Source organism: Carya illinoinensis, chromosome 14 (genome assembly GCF_018687715.1).
Source record: "Carya illinoinensis cultivar Pawnee chromosome 14, C.illinoinensisPawnee_v1, whole genome shotgun sequence".
In the NCBI taxonomy this organism is placed as follows: domain Eukaryota; kingdom Viridiplantae; phylum Streptophyta; class Magnoliopsida; order Fagales; family Juglandaceae; genus Carya; species Carya illinoinensis.
Genome location: NC_056765.1, coordinates 1590560 through 1605040, shown reverse-complemented (window position 1 = coordinate 1605040; position 14481 = coordinate 1590560). Strand labels below are relative to the sequence as shown.

General features: G+C 36.6%; 1 protein-coding gene and 2 long non-coding RNA genes across 4 annotated transcripts; 1 reads left to right on the top strand and 2 right to left on the bottom strand.

Annotated features, from left to right (window-relative positions):
• Positions 1-84: 84 nt before the first annotated feature.
• LOC122294196 lies at positions 85-1218 on the bottom strand. The gene is made up of 3 exons (XR_006237556.1): positions 980-1218; positions 727-867; positions 85-366 (listed from the first exon to the last, which is right to left on the bottom strand). It is a non-coding gene; the product is annotated as an uncharacterized LOC122294196 (long non-coding RNA).
• An 829-nt stretch (positions 1219-2047) lies between these two features.
• On the top strand, positions 2048-8468 carry LOC122294643 (protein PIN-LIKES 3-like). The gene is made up of 11 exons (XM_043103546.1): positions 2048-2161; positions 2902-3087; positions 3417-3496; positions 3589-3713; positions 4317-4490; positions 4642-4949; positions 5471-5563; positions 6765-6865; positions 7464-7516; positions 7650-7835; positions 8086-8468. The coding sequence occupies exons 2-11, from the start codon at positions 2953-2955 to the stop codon at positions 8208-8210; spliced, it is 1380 nt and encodes a 459-aa protein (XP_042959480.1). The 5' UTR covers positions 2048-2161; positions 2902-2952; the 3' UTR covers positions 8211-8468.
• A 43-nt stretch (positions 8469-8511) lies between these two features.
• On the bottom strand, positions 8512-9701 carry LOC122294197. 2 transcript variants are annotated; one of them, XR_006237557.1, is made up of 3 exons: positions 9561-9701; positions 9179-9318; positions 8512-8838 (listed from the first exon to the last, which is right to left on the bottom strand). It is a non-coding gene; the product is annotated as an uncharacterized LOC122294197 (long non-coding RNA). The 2 variants fall into 2 exon arrangements; XR_006237558.1 differs by having other exon boundaries at positions 9535-9673.
• Positions 9702-14481: the final 4780 nt, after the last annotated feature.

Here is a 14481-nt window from a genome sequence, read left to right as displayed (position 1 = left end):
TTTACCATTTGTTGCACCTGTGCCATAAATTCTTGAGAGGAATTCTATAAAACATCAAATTGAAACATATCATAGCCAACTTCATGACAACAAACGAATCAACCAAGATTCAGTGAATTATCTATTATATGAATACAATGCATTATAGTAGTGTCTGAAGCTATGAAGGCCTGCAAAAGAACTTAACATTCAACCTAATGGAAAGAATCTATCCGTAAACCTCTAACTGTACAAGACTTTGAAAACAAGCTGAAAAGAGAATACATTTTGGTTTTACTATCAATTCCAAGGCAGCCATTGACAAAAATGGAAGCTGGGAAACGCACACAACAACCGGTGTAAATCGTCAGTCGTTTCAAAGCCACCCTGACAATAGAAAAACAAAAATCAAAATAAAATTACTCCCACCACTATAGATCACAAAAAAACTAAAATAAACCATGAAAAGTTGCTCAAACCGCTAAAAAACCTTCCTTTCGGTACAGACATTAATATCCTCAAATTACCCCGGTTAGGAAAGAACACGCCAGAGCACAGAGCAATGAGAAAATCTTATAACTGATATGGAACGGCATACAGGTTTCTTGCCGCCGTCTTCTTTTCTTTCTTTTTTTTTTTCTTTTTTTTTTTTGGTTGGTAATTTGGGTACTAGTAGGTTCAGACTTTTCAAAATTCAAATTTCTGGCTAGTTCTTTTCAAATAGTTTTTGTGAGGTATGCTACTTACAGAGCAGTCATCTCCCCCAGGAGGCTTGCAACTGACAATTCTGTTAGCTGAGGAAATTAGTTTTGCTCCGCCACCGGAATGGTATTTGTTACGATTACCTCTTGAAACAAAAGTCTTGATAATCTCTCAATTGCAGGAGGACTGCAAAAAAAAAAAACAATGCAATAAGGCTAGCAGAAGATTTCATAATCCATTAAAAAGAAAATTGTTTCACAAAGAGAGGAACAAATGCAACATGGATAGTGCATAGTACCGGTAGTTATAAAATCAGTCCGTTTGAGGAATTTAACCATCAAACGGAAGGTTGATTTGTGTCCTTAATCCTACATGTAAAACTACCTCAAAAGAAACACGGATCCAAGACATATATAGATCTGATAATCCAAAAGTTATTTTCAACCCATTACGTGCATGTGAGGGCAAGACCTCTTAAAAATTTTACATTTTTTTCCAGAGACTTTCTCGTGCTAAAAGTCCTGTTCGAATAATACCCAGAGCCTAGAAATATACATGACCATCCAACATTTATCAAGGCAGAAGGCACCGACAGTCACGGTTGGCGGCTCACGGTGTTACGTGCACTTCTGATTCCACTGTGCATGCAGTGGGTGGTGCATGTGACACGTGGAACAAATTATATGTCGAATATATAAAAAGTAAAACTATCTCCTATCATTTTCTAATCTAAATATACAAAATTTTTAAAAATTATCCCATCTCATTTCAATTCATTCAATAATCTCCACTCAAAAATCTTATTTCTATTCATAAACCATCTTAATTCGTCTCTAAATCCGAGCTCGTGTTGAACTACAGTAATGTCATCGATGACAGATTTTTGGGATCGCTGACTGACAGACATACCGACACTTGGAAATAAGGACTGCCTGCATTTTACCTTAAAAGACAATTTTAGTCGTAAAATTGTGATACTTACAGAAGAATTCAGAGACATCAGGCAACAGCTTTTGTAATTCTTCAATAAAAAGGTAAGTCACGGTGTATATACTTTAAAAGAATAATTCATATTGAAGATTTATTAAAAGAGTTAATACAAATTAAAAAAATATAATATGTAGAGGTTGTATAAATAATAAAAGATTATGTAGATTTTTTTATTAAAATATTATAAACAACTTCTCATTCTTATATTTTGAGTTTAATAAGAGAAACCAATATTTATAGTTTAGAATTTTTCATTTTCAAAAACGTGAATCTCATGCACCACTTACATTTTGAGTTTAATCAGAAATCAATATTTGTAGTTGGAATTTGAAAAAGAATGGGAGGTGAAATAAGTGTGCAACTACAGTTATCTCATCGATGCATGACAGCAAAAGACATCCATTAAACGTGAAAAAGAACGTGTAAAAGGAGTCTCATAATTTTCTTGCCAGCCATGAAAGCTTGAGAGCATCGGCAGCAGCTGTTCAAGGTTAGTCATTCATAGAGAAAGGAAAATCACGTTTACTAAGCTTTTTGCAGCAGCGACTCTTCAAAAATTTTTTTTTTTTCAAGCAATTATATTGGTTATGAAAGATGGACATTCATCCAAACTGATGCGTGTGTAACCACGCTTCTTTGCTAAAGAGAGGAGGCCGAACACAGGAATGAAAATTTGTGAGCACGCACTCGGAGATTGGGTATTGTTTTCTAAATGAACTTCTGTAATCTGAGCATCACATGTTTCCTTGAAGTTCTTGCTCTTGTTTTTTGGTAGATTAAACGAGCAAGATCCTTCTGAAAAACTTTGAGAGCAAAAAAACTCGAGTAGTGTAACAGTATCTTTAACCCTCTGCCAGCCCTGTTATTGGATTTGGAGTCTTCCCTACTATTCTCTGTCTTATAATCTATCAGAATTCAGAAGTGACATGATTCTTCCTTTATGTTGTAATTAGTCTTCTAATCAAATGAAGGTTTATGCATGCTAGGATAGCAATTATTGTTGCATGCTAATTATTTTCATAAGCTACATAATGGAAGTTAAATTTTCAGTTTCTCTGAGGAACATTTGGTCTTTCTAAGTACGAATGGATTAATAAATCTCATATGAGCTTCATAATTTCTTCTGTAGAAGCGTGAATATTCCGATTAAAGTTAATTGTAAAGAACTTGGAACATTTTTGTTACCGTTCTATATCTGAGTACTCATCATTTGACGTTTGTTTTGGATAGGCGTGCTAAAGCTAAACAACTTCCGCTCGAGTCCAGCGAACGAAGTTTGCAATGGATTTTCTGTCTCTATTCATTGTGGCATTGATGCCAGTTCTGGAGACACTCTTAGTTACGGCTGTTGGTCTTGTTCTTGGAATGGAAAGTATAAATCTCTTGGGGACAATTTCCAGGCAGTATTTGAATAAAGTCAGTTAATTTTATTATTAATATTTTGACGACGCAGTACCATTTTCTTGGTTTAGTTCTTTTGCCAATGTCAAGCGTGTTGGCTAGATTTATTCATAGAAACCAGCACATTAAGAATGATGACATTTCACAAGTGAAGATAGCGGCCAAATATTTTCATAAATATGATATCAAAACAAGTTTTTTTTTCCCCTAAAAAAGAAAGAAATTTAAAAATATGGCATTAGAGCAGTTCTAAGGGATGGCTTGATACAATTTTCTATTGTTTCCATTTTACCTTCCCAGTACCTGTAAATTGAGGAATAACAACATTACTTCTTTATATGTAGCTAGTATTTTTTGTGTTCACTCCTTCACTGATCGTCAGTGCCCTGGCGGATACAATTACATTAGACGGTTTGGGAACCTTGTGAGTTCAGCTCTGTCATGCTTCCACAGTCTTGGCCTCTGCCTCTTTTAATTTTTCTTTTCCTCACTGAGTAACTTTTGATTGATCTGTAGATGGTTCATGCTAGTGAATGTCCTTATCACATTCCTTATTGGCTCTGCACTTGCATGGATACTCATAAAAATCACAAGAGCTCCTCAACATCTGCAAAGCCTTATCATTGGTTGTTGTGCTGCAGGTAGACAAAATCCGAATATTCTAGGATTCATTAAGAACACCCTGAAATAGGCTATATAGAATTCTGATGACTTACTGCAATACGTATTGCACTATAAAAATTTCTATATGGATCATATCATGCAGGCCGAAGGATTATGGGATTCATATCTTCAGCATGATTTGTAATTGGGACAATACAAACTCGTTTTAAAATTCAGTCTAAAGCAAAAGACTTAAAACTGACTATGTCTACCTTAGTAGTTGTAGTATTGGGAAATCTTGTATTTGTAATAAATACAGAAAAGCTTAAAACTTAAAGTTGATATGTCTGTTATATTTGGTTTCCAAGTGCCAGAAGTTTTTTGCTCACTTCTTTGAAAGAAAACGTTATCAAACCTAAAATTAAAAATAAAAATAAAAATACGATCAACACTGGATAGGGTTGTAGGAAAGTAGGAGAAAATTATTGCCACCCAATGTTCAGCCCTCCTGAATTACATGACTAACTAATTGTGCCACAAGTTTTACAACTGCATCTTTTTACTGTCTTATGCACCAATTTTGTAAATAAGTGAAAGGTACTTGTCCATCATAATATTTAGGGAGAGATTGTTTTGTGCAGGAAATTTAGGGAACTTGCTTCTGATTATCCTCCCAGCAGTCTGTGAGGGGGATGATAGTCCGTTTGGAGATTCTTCTGTTTGTTCTACCGATGCAGAGGCTTATGCTGCACTTTCTATGGCGGTAATAGTCCATTTTTCTTACTCTAAAATCACAAAAATCAACAAATGTTACAGTAAGCTCAGCTTGATGTAATGATAAGATATTTCCACTACTTCCATTACCATATCTCCAATAGCCACCACCTCTTGATTGAGATGTCAGTCATGAACTGCATCAAATAATCAATGGCAAAGGCTCTTCAGAACTGGCCCGCCTTTTGTAAGTCTTTTATTTCCGAAAATATCTCTGGATGAATTTGAATCTTTTTGTTGTTTCTGTTTCGATTATGCATTTAGGTGCAATATATATATGGTCTTATGTGTATCCTATCATGCGGATATATGCAAACAAGGCAACTAAAGACATTGACACGGATGGCTCTTCGACAAGGGATAACATTTCTGGAGAAACCTCGTATTTACATTCAGAGATTGGCACAGCACTGCTCCTTCCTTCAGAGGGTTGCCCAAGCTCAGAGGAGTTTATGGATCAAGTAGAAGTCCAGTCGACTGGACCTGAAGGAAAAGTAAAGGTTTCTTCAAGCATGTTGTGGTTTCATTTTTATAATGCTCAAAAGCTTTCTTCCCTCAAAGTTTGATTTCCACTCAACAAGATCAATACAATCAATGGGTGCTTAAGAAAACTATACCTAAAATCAAACGTTATCTAAACTGTTAAATGCTATATTAAGATCGGGTGACATGAAGAAGCAGGGTATCGCATGTCTTTGTCAGTAAGAAACTGCATCTCAACATATGAAACCATTCACCATTTTATCAGAATAATGGTTGGCATGTCTTCGGTAAAAGAAGAAGTACATCTTTTTGTTAAGCAATTTAACAATGGTTGAGTATACATTGTGAAACGACATCTTCCCTGTTATACATTTTGAAACAATTTAACAATTCTTGGGTTAACACATTTTTCATTCACTAATATCCGATGTTATTAGTCTGTTTTCCACCTAAATACTTTGCTAGTTAAGGCAACTTAGTTTTTTCTCCTTCTTGTGTCTCCTTGAATGAAATAACCTTTTAAAGACTTTTCTTGTAGGTGACGTTTCTGGAAAAGACCATGCTGCACCTTAAGAAGCTTATTGGGCATGTGGACCTCAAAAAATTGTTTGCGCCGTCAACCATTGCAGCAGTATGCTCATAATGCTTGTTTATTTAGGAAAAGCTTTTTCTTTGAGCTATTATCAATCATCCCTGAAATTTCCAACGTACCCCTATAAAACCACAAAATTGTCTACCAATTTCCTTGAACAAATAAGTTAGATCTCAATTATCAAGATTATGAAACGAATCAAATGCTTTAAAATAAATACTCAAACTTGCAAGACACAACGATTGGTTACGAAGGGAAACCCTTTAAAGAACTCTTTAAAGGTAAAACCCTACGGGGCAGCCAAATTCAGGAAAGTCAATCTTATTATTTGAAGAACAATTACAAGCAATAATCAATTACAAAACCTTTGCAATTCGACTCTCTTACTTGCCTAGACAAATGACCCGTTTGTCTTCTACCACAGTAGCAGCCAGAAGCTCTGGTGATTTTCAAATGTTGACTTCCCTTCTGGAACTCCAGAGGCTGAAATCCAATCGACGTTCCTTCACACTCAAAGCATGATCACACTCAAGAAGATATGAAAAACCTCATGAAAATTCTCAAGTGAATTTTCTCTCATAAATGCTCAGAATATCCTCTTTGAAATTCGTGGCTCAAAGTCCTTGAAAAGATACAAAGCCGAATCCCTTTAAATAGAAAGTCTGGAAAGAGTTCTAGTCACAGTAGGACTCTGCTGACGGTTAGCAACAGACGCGAAAACGTGTTTGGACGGACTGCTAACATTTCGCAATAACATCTTCTGTTATTGACTAAACTCTGTTCAGCTTTCTTCTTGATAAATACCAATCTTCCTGAACTCGATTTTAACCTCAAAGACTTATTTAAACAACACCTAAGACTTCTAGATAGACTCAATATTGTTTAGATACAAATCAATACTTATTTTACATTCATCCAAATTTAATCAAATAATGATAAGATAAATCTTATCATTTAGTTATCTAATCCTAGCCAATTTTTGCCTTTACAATCCCTTTCCCCTTATGTAATCCCCATGAAGGGGATAATTCTAATATCAAAGAAAAAGTAGATGATCTGGGCAATATACTCCATCTTGCCCTCGAGTTGGCAAAATTAGGACTAATGATAACTAACACACTGCCACAATCATTTCAAATGCTTTACATAGTTGCATTCGTTTTTTCTCCAAATTTATTTCTTAGTTAATGTGTATATGCCACAGTGGGATCTCTAAAATTATTGTGTTTTTCCTCTCTAGATTTTTGGGTTTATCATTGGAATAGTCTCTCCAATTCGAAAGGTATTGATTGGTGATGATGCTCCCCTTCGTGCCATCTTCAGCTCTGCAAGTTTGTTAGGGTATGAATCTTACTGCTGGCTCGGTAGAGCTCCTACTCCTTGAGCCTTTGATTGATTTGGGGTTCAAGTTTTTGCTTAAACTTCTAAACCCCAAAATTTCTATATTCGCAACTTGAAGTTGTGTTAATATTTATGTGAACTTTTAATAATTTGAACTTTTTAGTGAAAAGACCAATGCATCAGTTTTATCATTCATGTACTCAAGGAAACTACATATATGTTTAGTAAAAAGTCTCTCTCTCTCTCTCTCTCTCTCTCTCTCTCTCTCTCTCTCTCTCTCTCTCTCTCTCTCTGTGAGTGTGTGCGTGCCAAAGTATTCAAATATATTGAAAAACAAGATTGGCAGCAATATTTCTTCCTTAGTTGTATAGATAGTCATAAATAATGTCAGCAGGAGTAGAATAAGTAGATATAATTCCCATATTAAATTAACACTGCCTAACTAATACCCACAGGAAAAAAATAACACAGCCTAACATTGACTTCTAAGAGCAGCAGAGTCTCCCTTTTGAGCAACTATGTTTACAGATGATGAAACCCTGTGACACTGATCTGGAAATTTGCATTAATTCCTTTTAGCTTCCTCTTTCTTCTCCAGGGAAGCAACAATACCATCCATGACATTGATAATTGGAGCAAGCCTTCTTAGAGGTAGCTTGTAATACTGATCTACTATTTATTTTGAGTGTCTTGTGTTGGCTTGGCTTTGTTATAGTTTCTTCATGAATTTCCATGAAGAGTTTCTGATATTTTTATAAATTATAGACATCGTTTGCATTTACAGGTCTAGAAGGTGCCGGAGTAAGTCCTGCACTCATTGTAGGGATTATCGCAATTCAGTACATCATCATGCCTTCACTGGGTATTGGTATTGTTAAGGCTGCAAACCATTTTGGCATTGTGGGATCAGATTCATTATATCAGTTTACACTTATGCTTCAGTATGCTCTTCCACCTGCAATGAATGTAGGTATGTATGCTTACTACTTTCTCATTTTCGTTTAAATGTATGAGTTCAGCTCCAGTCTAACAACAAATCTAAACGAATTTAGCTTGAGCACCTTACTACTCAAGTCGACTTGCCTTGACTTATCTACAACCATACAGTTTGGATTCTGAAATGGAAAGTATGGATTGATTTGAACTCGATTGGTGAAGTTTGGTTGTCTAATGAATGCAATATTTGAGTAACCAATGCTAATGTCATGGACCTGCTGCAGGTACCATTTCTCAATTGCTTGAGACAGGAGAGAGTGAATGCTCTGTCATTATGCTATGGACTTATGCTGTGGCAACATTCTCTCTGACACTATGGTCGACCATCTTCATGTGGCTTGTTTCTTAATCTGGATTACTTGATTCGTTTGATGGTCTGAAATCATTTTTTATCAGCAAAAACAAGGAAAGACCAAAAAAAAAAAAAAGGGTGCTAGATGCTACATCTTCATCTCAGTCCAATCAATATCTATTGTGTTGGTGTAATATATCTATATCAGTATCTATTGTGTTGGTGTAATATTATCTATCGTGTTCATGGACAATGCCTCGCCAACATAACTCAATTTACCATTTGTTGCACCTGTGCCATAAATTCTTGAGAGAAATTCTATATAACATCAAATTGAAACATATCATAGCCAACTTCATGACAACAAACGAATCATCCAAAATTCATTGAATTATCTATTATCCAAATACAATTCATTATCTATTATATGAATACAATGCATTATAGTAGGGTTTGAAGCTATGAGGGCCTGCAAAAAACTTAACATTCAACCTAATGGAAAGAATCTATCCGTAAACCTATAACTGTACACGGCTTTGAAAACAAGCTGAAAAGAAGATATCCTCTCACTTGTACATTTTGGTTTTACTATCAATTCCATCATACAAGGCAACCAGTGACAGAAATGGAAGCTGGGAAACGCACACAACAACCTGTGCAAATCGTCAGTTAGTTCAAAGCCACCCTGACAATAAAAAAACAAAAATCAAAATAAGATTACTCCCATCACTGCAGATCACTAAACAAAAATAAACTATGTAAAGTTGCTCAAACCATTAAAAACCCTTCCTTTCGGTACCGACATTAATATCCTCAAATTACCCCGGTTAGGAAAGAACACGGCAGAGCACAGACCAATGAGGAAATCTTTTAACTGATAAAGAATGGCATGCTGCCGTCTTCTTTTCTTTTCTTTCTTTTTCTTTTTGGTTGGTAATTTGGGTACTCTAAAGTAGGTTCAGACGTTAAAATTCAAATTTCTGGCTAGTTTTTTTCAAATAATTTTTCTGAGGTATGCTACTTACAGAGCAGTCATCTCCCCCAGGAGGTTTGCAACTGACAATTCCGTTAGCTGAGGAAAATAGTTTTGCTCCAACACGGAATGGTATTTGTTACGATTACCTCTTGAAACAAGCCGCTTGATAATGTCTCAATCGCAGGAGGACTGCAAACAGAAAAACAATGCAATAAGGCTAGCAGCAGATTTCATAATCCATTAAAAAGAAAATTGTTTCACAAAGAGAGGAACAAATGCAAAATGGATGGTGCATAGTGCCAGTAGTTATAAAATCAGTCCGTTTCAGGCATTTAACCATCAAAAGCGGAAAATTTATTTGGGTCCTAAATCCTATATGCAAGTACTTCAGAAGAAACACTCTACCTACGAGATTAATTAACTAGTACTACCTAAACCCTAGTGAGAGAAGCTCCTCTTTCTCTCTAGAAACAAGGCAGCTCTCTTCCGTCCGAGGGAGGTGGGAGCCTAGGCTTCCCCTCCCTCCATCTTTGTTATCTTTTCCGTATAGCTTAGTTTCCTTTCTGTTATCTTTCCTCTGTTTTCTACCGTATAGCTTAGTTTTTCTGTTTTAAATCAAGCGTCGTTTGGGTGGTGGTTTCGGTGGTCGACAGCTCCACCTCCCGGTCAAGGAGCCCGAAGTCATTCTCCAACATATCTCGCGGTTGGCGCAGTGGTGGTTGCACGGTGGAGGAGGAGGGCATCGTCTGCGTCTTTGGCCATGGCTTGGTGTGGTCTGAAATGTGTTTTCTGAGTCTTTGACCACCTATTCAAACTACGTAGCTGGGCGTGGTGGAAAACAGAGTATCCAGTGTGGACGGAGTCCGGGTGCTTATCGCCAGAGGTGTTTTGGTTTCTTGCAGGCTTGGATGTAATCCTGTGGGGATAAGGTACTCTGTTTCATCCATGGAAAACAGAGCGGTTTTCGGGATTTAGGCTGAGGTGCATGGGAGGAAAAGGTGAGCCTCTGGGGTGAAGTCCGAACTTAACCCAGCATGGAGACTCTGTGGGTGGCGGCCGGAGAGGGGAGACGCAGTTGTTTGAGGTTTTGGCTTTCGGTTTTTGGTTTGTTTCTGGAATAAATTCTGTGCTGGGCTCCGTTTTTTGTTTCTGATTCTGTTTTCACCTAGCCCAGGTGGTGTACGGGCTGGTGGGCTGGTTATGGTTACGGGGATGAAGCCGGCAGTGGTGAGAAGCCCTTGTGACCTTGAGGGGCTGGCGATGGTGACGGGATGCAGAAAGTGGTTGTTTTGGCTTGCAAGGTGGTTGTTGTGAGAATCTCTTGTGCAGGACTTGCAAGGTGCAGGCTACCGGGGCGTGGCGCAGGCTACCCGTGCGTAGTGCAGGCTGAGAGTTGCGCAGAAAGTGGTGCAGGCAAAAGGCAGTGAGCGTACGGCGCTGAGAGAGTGTTTTTATTTTGTTTTTTTATTAATCTGTTATGGGAGTTTTAATTTGGTTTTAATAAAATTTTGAAATAGGCAAGTACCTCTCCTCTTTGAGGAGGAGGGTTGTGAGTCTTTTCCTCTTATTGAGGGTGAAGGTTGGGTAGTGCCTCTCCTCCTTTGGAGGATGATGATGTTTAGTGTTGTTTTCTCGTAGACGAGTCGAGATGAACACTTCTGTTTTGACAGAGTCTCTCATCTCAGTATGGTGTCGTCATTGGAGAGCTTATAAGGTTTAGACACAGTCTGGCGCAATGAAAATTGTGTACGGGGGAGCGTACAACTGATGGATAGTTGGCTTGTAATCGGAACTTGGTATCCGTCATTATTGGTCACAGCTGTATTTTTCTTCATTCAGTAATGAATTGAGGTCTATTTCAAAAAAAAAAAAAAAAAGTACTTCAGAAGAAACAGGGACCCAAGACACATATGGATATGATATTCCAAACGTTATTTTCAACCCATTACGTGGATGTGAGGGCAAGACCTCTTCAAAATTTTAAATTTTTTTCCAGAGACTCTCTCATGCTAGAAATTGTGAATGATATCTATATATGACAGTAAATATTTATGTAAATAGCAGTAGTTGTACATATGTGTATAGCCGCTAGTATTATTTCCTTTCCTGTATTGCTTTATTCTTTCCTATTTTACAGATAATTCCTAGACTGTAATTAATGCTCAGTAAATATTTATGTAAATAGCAGTAGTTGTATATATGTGTATAGCCGCTAGTATTATTTCCTTTCCTGTATTGCTTTATTCTTTCCTATTTTACAGATAATTCCTAGACTGTAATTAAGGCTCGGTTTTATATAATATACGGGGAAAACTCTCATCGGAGGGTATTGAAGCAAATTTGATACGGTACCAGAGCTAAGTTTTCTGGTCTAAGTTTTCACTATTGTCGGCATCGAATATCTATGGGTTAGTGTTCCTAAAGTTTTCCTTTTCGATACACTGTTCTTGGCTATTTCTGATATTTCGGCACTTTCTGTCCTTAGGCCAGAAGTCTTTGGCTGTTTCGGTGCTTTCTGTCGTGGGTCAGTGGTCATGGGGTTATCGGCACCCTCTGTTTTTCAGAGAGGTGTTCTTCGACTATTTCGCTGCACTCAGCTCGTGGGCCAGTGTTATCTCGCATTGGAAAATGCTATGCAGCCTGCTCCCAGCTCCCCACCGCTGCGAAAAAAAAAAAAATCTTTTTAAATTTTTTTTACTTAGTGATTAAGTAAGTGTTTTTAAATGATGTTGTAATTTTTTTTTTTAAAAAATTATTTAATAGTATTAAAAAAATACATCTAAACAAATATGAAAAAAAACATTTTTCATTTTACACTAATGGTAGCTCCCAGCAGGAGTTGGGAGCGGTAACCCTAACACTGTCCATCTGGCATTTTGGTGCACTTTGTTTTTATAGGCAATTGTTTCTTGGTTGTCGGTACATTTATCTCTCAACAGTTTTTGGGTTGTCAACCATTTCTATTTTTTGTGGTGGAAAATTTTTTTGGTTCAAATCCTGGTGTTGTCTATTGACAACTAATTTTTGTACTCATTCTGATTCTGTGGTAATCATCTCGGTGAAATTCAATCATTCGCTTTATTGGAAAGAATTATGGAAGCTGAAAATTTCAATTCCGAATGTTTGTGAAAGAAAAGTAATTATGGGGTCACTTGGATGGATCTTCTGCGGCTTCTGCTGATCTCAAATAATTTATTTCTTGGTCTACCAAATATGCCAAGATTGTTTCATGGCTATTAAGTTCTGTTGAATCACATATGGTCAACAATCTTTGATCATTTACTGCTGCTAAGGAGATGTGGAACTATTTTGGCATGTATATTATCATGATAATACTGCATGCAAATTCAAGTTGGGTTAGAGATTTTCACCTACAGCTAAGGCAATCTCTTTATCGAACAATTCTATGTTGGATTTCTAAATTTATGGAGTGAGTATTTTGGGATAGCTTATTCTAAAGTTCCTAAGGCAGCCCTAGAAGCATTCCAAGTTGTTCATGTTGAGAGTCAAAGAGATCAATTCTTGATGAAACTAAGACTTGAGTTTGAGACTGCATGAGTTGGTTTGATCAACCGTAATCATGTTCCTTCCTTGGATGTGTGCTTGGGGGAATTATTGATAGAAGAGCAGCGTCTTGGTACTCAACATGGACTCACTCAAGAAATCGTGACAACTGAGATGGTTAATGTGGCATATGTTGTTCAAGGGAAAGGAATATCCAAGACACAGATACAATGCTTTAGTTGCAAGGGATTTGGGCATATTGCAAAGTATTACAACAGAAAATTATGCAATTATTGCAAAAATAAGGGACATATTATTAAAATATATCGCGTGCGACTTCAGAATTGACAAGGCCAAGGATTTCACACTGTTGCCCAGGCTAATTTAGCTGTTGTTCCCTTTTGTTTTTGCTCCGGGGCAACCACCTTCAGCTAGTTCTTCATCTACTCTTCACTCGAGATGGTCCAATAGATTATTATTTCCGCTTTTTCTACTATTGGTCTTTAAGGTAAAGGGAAATTTCCTCACCTCTCCTTAGTTGGTTGACTCTGCTGCTACCAATCATATGACTGGAAATGCTGATACTTTACATGATGTTCGTAAATATAAGGGTGATCAACACATTCAAGTAGCCGATGGTAATACTCTTCCTATCACTGCAATTGAAACTTTGGGATCCCCTTTCAACAATGTATTTGTGTCACTAGAGTTATCTACAATATACATGACCATCCAACTGTTATGAAGGCTAAACCATTGCAGCCAAACTAGGATGATTAATTAAAGGAATTGGAAGATGGAAAAGTATTTCTACAAGCTAATAAACAATGAGTAATTGAAGTGTAAAAGTAAAAATTGGTTAGAATTAGATGACTAAATGATACGGTTTATCTTATCATTATTTGATTAAATTTTGATGAATGATAAGGTTTATCTTATCATTATTTGATTAAATTTGGATGAATGTAAAATAAGTATTGATTTGTATCTAAACAATATTGAGTCTATCTAGAAGTTTTAGGTGTTGTTTAGATAAGTCTTTGAGATTAAAATCGAGTTCTGAAAGATTGATATTTATCAAGAAGAAAGCTGAACAGAGTTTAATCAATAACAGAAGATGTTATCGCGAAATGTTAGCAGTCTGTCGGAACACGTTTTCACGTCTGTTGCTAACTGTCAGAAGAATCCTACTGCGACTAGAACTCTTTCCAAACTTTCTATTTAAAGGGATTCGATTTTGTATTTTTTCAAGGACTTTGAGTCACGAATTTCAGAGAGGATATTCTGAGTATTTATGAGAGAAAATTCACTTGAAAATTTTCATGGGGTTTTTCATATCTTCTTGAGAGTGATCATGCTTTGAGTGTGAAGGAACATCGATTGGATTTCAGCCTCTGGAGTTCCAGAAGGGAAGTCAACATTTGAAGATCGCCAAAGGTTCTGGCTGCTACTGCGGTAGAAGACAAACAGGTCGTTTGTTTAATCAAGTAAGAGAGTCGAATTGCAAAGGTTTTGTAATTGATTATTACTTGTAATTGTTCTTTAAATAATAAGATTGACTTTCCTGAATTTGGTTGCCCCGTAGGGTTTTACCTTTAAAGAGTTCTTTAAAGAGTTTCCCTTCGTAACCAATCGTTGTGTCTTGCAAGTTTGATTATTTATTTTAGAATATTTGATTCGATTCATAATCTTGATAATTGAGATCTAACTTATTTATTCAAGGAAATTGGTAGACAATTTCGTAGTTTTTACAAGGGGTACATTGGAAATTTCACGAAGGAATTGGAAGCTAACAAAATTAGAATATTCAAACGAATCATAGGATTCAAAACCACTTGAAGGAATGTA

Coding starts and splice junctions, on each gene's coding strand:
- LOC122294643 (XM_043103546.1), top strand. CDS start 2,953: ATGGATTTTCTGTCTCTATTCATTGTGGCATTGATGCCAGTTCTGGAG. Junction 4,491..4,641: donor AAAAATCAACAAATGTTACA/GTAAGCTCAGCT, acceptor GCCTTTTGTAAG/TCTTTTATTTCCGAAAATAT. Junction 4,950..5,470: donor GACCTGAAGGAAAAGTAAAG/GTTTCTTCAAGC, acceptor CTTTTCTTGTAG/GTGACGTTTCTGGAAAAGAC.